This window comes from Lactuca sativa, chromosome 5 (assembly GCF_002870075.4).
Source record: "Lactuca sativa cultivar Salinas chromosome 5, Lsat_Salinas_v11, whole genome shotgun sequence".
Taxonomy (NCBI): Eukaryota; Viridiplantae; Streptophyta; class Magnoliopsida; order Asterales; family Asteraceae; genus Lactuca; species Lactuca sativa.
In genome coordinates, this window is record NC_056627.2 from 339435019 (window position 1) to 339442731 (window position 7713).

The window sequence follows — 7713 nt, forward strand, 5'->3', positions numbered from 1 at the left end:
TAACCGCGTGCCCAGTTCCTCATGGAACTTTTGCCAAAAGCGGGAGGTGAACTGAGCATCACAGTCTGAAACAATGGAGATCGAAACCCCATGGAGAGCAACGATCTCGCGATCATACACATCGGCCAACTTCTCGGTCAAAGAACTCTCCCGAATCGCCAGAAAGTAGGCACTCCTTGTCAATCGATCCATGATGACCCATATAACATCAAAACCCTTTGCCGTCCATGGTAATTTAGTGATAAAATCCATTGAAATATGCTCCCATTTCCACATGGGAACCTTTAGAGGTTGCAGCTTGCCATGCGGCCTCTGATGCTCAGCCTTAACCATCATGCACGTCAAGCATTTCTCCACATATCATGCTATCTCCCTTTTCATATATGGCCACCAATAACTCAATCTCAAATCCCGATACATCTTGGTAGCCCCCGGATGAATAGAAAAATGAGACTTATTAGCCTCCTCCAATATAGCTGCTTGGTCCCACCGAAAACTGGAACCCAAACCCGACCACACCGGGTCTGAAAGATCTAGCATGCTCAAGAATCATATTAAAGTGATATTGCTAATTAGCATATGATACTAATGAGTCACATTAACTTGATATAATTGATTATTTATTAGAAATTGATTTTAATAAATTTTCAATAAAACTCTTATAATTAAATTGGAAATTATTTATTACTGGGAAATAATAATTTTTTTATTAGCAAGTAACATATTATTTCATAATGTATGAATTATTAAGTCATGTACAACATTTTGGACCATAAAGACTTTTTGTCTTTTACCAAAAGGTTAAGGTTTATATTTTATAAATGAAGTTTATAAAATTTAAAGTCTTGACTTCTTTTTATTACTTAAAACCGTAACATGCTTCTAGGGAGCATGTTATGGGTTTTTGATTATTTAAAAGAAAAGAAATACATGTCTTAAGGTGCATGCATGAGAGACAAGTTTGGTTTTGGGGACATGTTTGCTTAAAGTGTTAAGACCTAATGGTCCATGAATTCACTTGATGCATATAAGAGATGAGTCTTGCACTTATCTTTTCTTTCCTTAATGCTTAGAGCCGAACCCATCTTATTCTTCTTATTTCTCTCTAGTTTTGGTTAGAAAACTTGAAGAACACTTGCATCATTTGCTCTATTTGTGTTCTTATTTTAATAAGAACATAAAGCTTAAGAGTTAAGAGTTTTGGACTAGCATCTACATCAAGTTGAGTCATTGTGGGTGTCTCAAAGGTTTCACATTCTTCATCATCTTCCAAGCCTTCCAAGAGAATCCGAAGAACAACAAAGGTTGTTATTTCTTCATCATTTATATGGTTGGTGTTTTAATCTTTCTATAACTTGCAAGATGATCCTTGGTGGGTATAAAATGTTATGTTATGTTTAGAATTATAAGTCTTCCGTTGCCATATCTTTTTAGTTTATGAAACAATTTTTAAACTAAAACCCAACAATTGGTACTAGAACCACCTTTCAACTTTGGGGTACCAATAGGGTACAATATGAACTAATCTAAAGTTTGGGATATCATCATTAAAAATCTTAGAACCAAATTGTTGAGGGATTAGGAACATACTACTTGTCTTCTTTATGATCCCTCAAAAAATATTAATCACCTTGAAAGAATGAGAAGAAATTTCTTTTTGTGGTGGCGGCATCGATAGCAACAAAATTTTGTGGTTAAATAAGGAGAAGTGTTGGTTGGGAAAGAGAAAGGTAGGCTAGGATTGCAGAGTATCTTCGGTTTAATTCAAGCACTTTTGTTGAAATGGAAATAAGGGTTTCTCCTTAGTCCATATACAATATGGATGAAGGATAGTAAAGTTGATTCATGGGGAAACAAGAGATTTGGTGACGAGTGAACTAGAAGAACAAACACGATGATGTGGAAAATGTAAGCTGAGAACATGATCACAGAATCTGTTTTGTTATCTTGATCACAAGGAGCATATGAGAAATATAAGTGTAGGGGAACAAGAACGACAGTAGGGGGGGGGGGGGGGGGGGACAGGGGAATAATGCTCAATCACCAAGTTTTATTAAGGAAAATAAAAAAATTGAATAACAAACATCAAATCGTTGGGTCCTATTTATACTAGACGAAAAAGACATAGTCTAATACTAAATTACTAATGTAGGGACAAAAAGAGAATACTACCAAAAATAAGGAAAATTTTCCAAAAATATCCTTTACCCCCCCCCCCCCCCCCCCCCCCTCCTTTATTCTGAATTATTCCAAAAGAAAAGTATACTTTCTTCCATCACAAGTTGCATACCACAATCATCAGGCTAATCTGGATCATACGTTTCTGGTTGAAAACATGAATTGGTAATGCTCTCAAAGAAAGGTATACCTGAGACTGTTTTTGGTATAATTAATCTATTAGGGAATGCAATATTGTTGAGCCTAGCTATTTTTGTATAGAACTTCTATTGGGCTTGGTGTAGACCTTTGTTACTTGAAAGAGAAAAGAGGACCCAAAGGAATTTTGAAGTGAAAATAGAGAATGTTGTCCTTTATGAGAGCGATAGATGTGGGTGTAGATAATCTGTTCACCTCTTTTTTGGGTTAGAAAGATTATTAAGTCTATGTGTTTTGCAAACTAGAACAAACATAGTAACATACTATATAGAATCCATGGTTCCTAGTCAAATTTACTATCCTAAGATGGAGATGTATGTACCAAGCCCTACCAACATATGTTAATCTGGAAGTTGTGGGTAAAAGTTTTCTATCTTATGCTAAGTTAAGACAATTGAAGGTTATTTTATTAAAAAACATATGCTGTTAAAAAAAAAGATTTGTCTTATATCTTTGAAAAAAAACATGTTTATTGATTGTTGGCTACTCTAATTCTATTATAAGTTGACAAACAGTCATTTGGTAAATATATATTTGAACAACTTGGCATTTGTTCAAATACATTTCATTAACTTTTTTTAAGATGAAAAAAGAAAAATATTTTCTTATAAATGCACTTAAACTAAATAAAAGAGATATAATCAAATATATATGATATGTAATTTTCTAAAGTGGAAGTTACCTTTTTTGCCATATATAATAGTTGCTTACACTGTATGAAACCTACCTCCTACAAATCATTCCACTTCATTAAATTCTGCTTTACATTATCAAATGGAACAACTTGTGCTTTCTTACTTCATATCTCCATAGTGGAGAAGGCTTCCACATACCACACAAAGCTAATTAGTCCTCGCCTTATCACTTATCACGTGGTGATATATATATATATATATATATATATATATATATATATATATATATATATATATATATATATATATATATATATATATATATATATATATATATATATATATATATATATATATATATATATATTACTTGGCATATTCAGTCTTTTTTTTTTTCTTTCTTTCCTTTTTTTTTTTTTAAAATTTCAACTCCGTTTTTTTGTCCTACTTTGCTTCATCTTTTAATCTTTTTTTTTTTCTTTTTTTCTTTTTTCTCTTTTTGTCTCCTTTCACTTTTTATTCTTAAATGAAAAATCGAATCTACTTTTAAACTACTTTTTAAATCCATTTATGTTCAAGATAAGACTTGAACTCTCAACCTCAAAAATCCACTTTTAACTTTGTAATATGTAACTTTCATTTATGTTTTGACTTTTTTTTTTAAATATATTTTGTGTTTTTTCATATATATTTCGTCGCTTCCTACGTATGAGTCGGGTTACATATAATATGTTTATTTATTATTAATTTGAATTTTCATTCGTTAGCTTAAAATAAAATAATATTACTTACTTATATTATGTATGCGACCCTATATAATTTAATTTTCCTATAGTTACCACCTTTAAACTTTATCAAATGTGGCTTCGACCCACTCGTCTTTGAACTTTGTAAATTGTCAATTTATCCCCTCGACTTTCTATACATTTGTGTTAACCCTATCCAACAATAGTGTTATCGGTTTTATATATTTATCTACCAACAAATGCAACGTACCTAACTTTTATCAGTATAATCGTCAAAATTCAAATTACAAAACATATTGGCGCCGCCGCAACACGCGGCGGGCAAAATATTTAATTAAAGAGAGTTGAGGAATATGCATTAGTTATAATTCATTGGTAAAAGAGAATCAAAAGATTTAATAAGTTTGAATATTTTGTTTACAAGACATTTACATTTTTACAAGGTGTACATAAAATCCAATTTTAATTTGTCAAGAGCTTTTTTGTTCAAAATCAATAGTTACAAATTATTTGCAGTGAATTTTTTGTTATGAATTCGAGCTTTAGTTTTTTGATTGATCAGAGCTCTATACGAAGTTTTCACATAAACAATATCTATTTGTCGTTTAGGCGCATGCTATTTAAGTTCCAAAACCAAATTCAACTTGGGTCATTTCGCATCCTTTTAATGTTTATTATCTAGTTTTTGTTATTACTGAAGTTTATTATGACCCTAAGTGTAAGATTTGATTAGGGTAACCAAAAGCATAAGATATTTACAAAGCTTATCTCCTCAATATAACACAGATCGACATAGCTTAATATCACCCCTTAAAAAATATATACAAGTACCTAGAGGAAATTATTGCAACTACGATCACCAAATTAATAATGGAATACCCCTACTTAATTAACCTGTTAACAACTCGCTTGTTGCCGGGAAAAACATATCTGTACCAAACTCTTGTTGACCACCATCCATCATCCAAAAACTATTGACTGAATAATCCCATATCCGAGAAGGTGTAACGTCGCTATAATGATCAAAACTCGGTTTAAGATCATCATTTTCTAATAAATCTATATCTTTCCATATCTCATCCATCGAATAGATCTTCTCCTGTTCTTCACTAGTATCTTTATTATGCTTCATTGAGGTGTTGGTGTTTTTGCCTCTAGAGGCAGGCACCATTTCGATCCCTCCTGTGTCATAAAAGCTTCGTTCTTTGGTCTCATTCATTGGCATCGATTGAACTGTGGGATCGTTAGTACAGATTGATGAGGATGATGAGCTGTTAGAGAAGGATGAAGATGGAGATGAAACCCTTTTGTGTTCTTGAGCTTTTTTCCTCATGTGAGTCCTCCAATAATTCTTAATCTCGTTATCAGTACGCCCCGGCAATTTTCTAGCGATTCTTGACCATCTGCATTTCATTAATCATCGTACCCACATTATGTTTAACGAAATAAAAATTTGAAATTTAAATTTCCATAAATTTATGCATCTTTTAGGTAGTAAATAAAAGAACATACACAATATATATAAATTAAGTGTGTTAAACGAAACAAAAATCTACATATTAACCACATAATTGATGTATATCGCATAAACTTAAATAAAAGAACATACTATTCATAGTTAGGAAACATAAAATCGTGAATATAGTTTGACTAAATCACGTATTCAAACAATATATGATTGAGTACAACTTTTGTTACCCCATGATGGGAATTAAATTGATTTAATCAATCAGATCCCTGTTCAAGAATATTAATCAAAGCATATACATCAATAATGAATCAGCATATAAACTTTAAGTGATGAGGATTATCGACAACCATTAGAAAAGAATAAAGAACAAAAACCATATAACTATACTCTAAGCAATATCAAAATCGAAGAATAAATTAATAAAATAAAATAAAGTGATCAAACCTGTTTCCCCATTTAGAATGGTATTCAAGAACTAGCCTCTCTTCATGAGGGGTCATCCTTCCTCTTTTCAACCCCGGATGCAGATAATTCACCCATCTCAGTCTGCAACTTTTTCCGGTTCGTTTTAAACCTGATAAACGTAAAATTTCACCAAAAAAAGTTCCCCCCCAAAAGATTTATTTGGGTAGAACACAAGGGCAAAAACAAGTTAAATATTTTTTTTTTTGAGAAAAATAATCTTTTGTTGGCTTCTCCTGGAACATAAATGGTAACCCTAGACCTAAATTTTGATATTTGTATCTCCCGCCACCTTCAAACCTGAAACTTTTGCTATGAAATCCCATCGGCGATCGCCAAACATGTTCACGTAAAAAGCTAACTGAACATCTTCATGTTCAGTCCAGGGACCTTTTCTTAGGGTTTCATCCTCCTCTACATGAATCATTTTTGCTTGTTTTAGCTTTCTCTCTCTACAATCCGACACTTTTTTGGTTTTTTTTGTATTGTGTGTTGCAAGTGCTTGACACCAGTGTTTTGATATTTATAGTGGCATATGATTTCTAGTTTTAGTGGGGTGGCCAGTGGAATTTAGTGATAATGTTTTAAAATCGAAGCAATTTGAAATATTGAATCTCCACCAACGTGTGGTACGCACGTGCTGCCAATGACCTCGACTAGGTAGTATTATAAGGTATGATTAAAGTTATATAATGACAACGTATTTTGTATATATATCTTTCTAACTTATGCCCTTCTTTTGTATGTGTTGAATCATCGTTCATTCTTAATAAAAACATCTCCTAAACGTCAAATGTCTTTTTTTGTAGAGAAGTCTATTGCCATGACATTCTCTCAAACTATATACTCCATTTTTTTCCGCCCATTTCATCATTCAATTCAGCATCCGAATTTGGTGTAGTTTCAGTATAATTAATAGGAAAACCATTTGTTTCCTGCATCGAAAATAAATTTAAATATTGAACATTACGATAATTGCATAAAACCAACAATGTTTTTTTGAATTACTTTATATTTTTCCAAAAGGGACTGATTTATCCACTTAACTTTTTAATGCATCCAAAGAAAAAATAGTGTATGGACACATATACCTTCCATTTAATTTCTAGGTATTTCATCAAAAGAGAAAAACCTAATGTTTGGAAACTCTAAATCACACAACCCACAATCTTGTTTTTCAGCTAGCAAACACTTCTTCAAGAGCTTCAATTGCATAATCGAGAGAAAGATGACTGATTTCTACAGGTGATAGGAACCAGTTGCTAACTTCAATTTAATTTTTAGGTATTTTTGATTTCTCATTGAGGTTACAAGATTAAAAATCTTGATGGTGCCTTAGTTGCGGAATTAAACGAAAGAAAATAACTTCTAGAGTTGATCTTGGATCAGACGATGTTTTTACATTAATGGTGGAGCCTAATACAGATCATTCATTGTGTTCCAGTGATTGCGTTTTGGTGAGTTGCAGGTTCGCCGGAGACGGACGTTTGCATATGTTTGCCAAAGAGAGTCGTTTGTAGGTTCATTCGGCGGAGTTTAAGTGAGTTACAGGTTCTTCGGAGAGAGTTGTCGTCGGTTGCAAAAGAGAAAGAAGAGTTGTCGGAGATGGTGATCGGGAAACAGAGAAGGGGAAGATAGCGGTCGATAGTGGTTTCCTGCTTTTGATGGAGAGGGGCGGAGGTTTAATGGTGGTGGGATGAGGGAGGAGTTTGTTTAGAGCAGGTGATCGTCGAGTCGTCGGAGATGGTGTTCAGAGGAGGTTTTGTGTGAAAAGGAGGCATAAGAGGATGACTTGATGGGTATTTGCAAATTGTGTTTCTAACTTCCCTTAATTTAGATGAGGGTATAATTGTCCATTCCGTATTTTTTTCAGTGGATACATAAAAACCAATCTAGAAATATCTATTCCCTTTTCAAAATGTATATGCTTCATAATAGGAAATCAAATCGACTACAATATCATCTTCAAATTAAGTTTTCACTTATAAATACAAGACCCCTAAAAACGTTTCCAAGCTTTGTA

At 32.9% G+C, this 7713-nt stretch overlaps 1 protein-coding gene across 1 annotated transcript; it reads right to left on the bottom strand.

Annotated features, from left to right (window-relative positions):
- Positions 1 to 4529: 4529 nt before the first annotated feature.
- On the bottom strand, positions 4530 to 6196 carry LOC111896559 (transcription factor MYB48). Its single transcript, XM_023892526.3, has 3 exons — positions 5991 to 6196; positions 5673 to 5802; positions 4530 to 5160 (listed from the first exon to the last, which is right to left on the bottom strand). Exons 1-3 carry the CDS (start codon positions 6115 to 6117, stop codon positions 4647 to 4649), a joined length of 771 nt encoding a protein of 256 aa, XP_023748294.1. The 5' UTR covers positions 6118 to 6196; the 3' UTR covers positions 4530 to 4646.
- Between the last annotated feature and the right edge of the window lie 1517 nt (positions 6197 to 7713).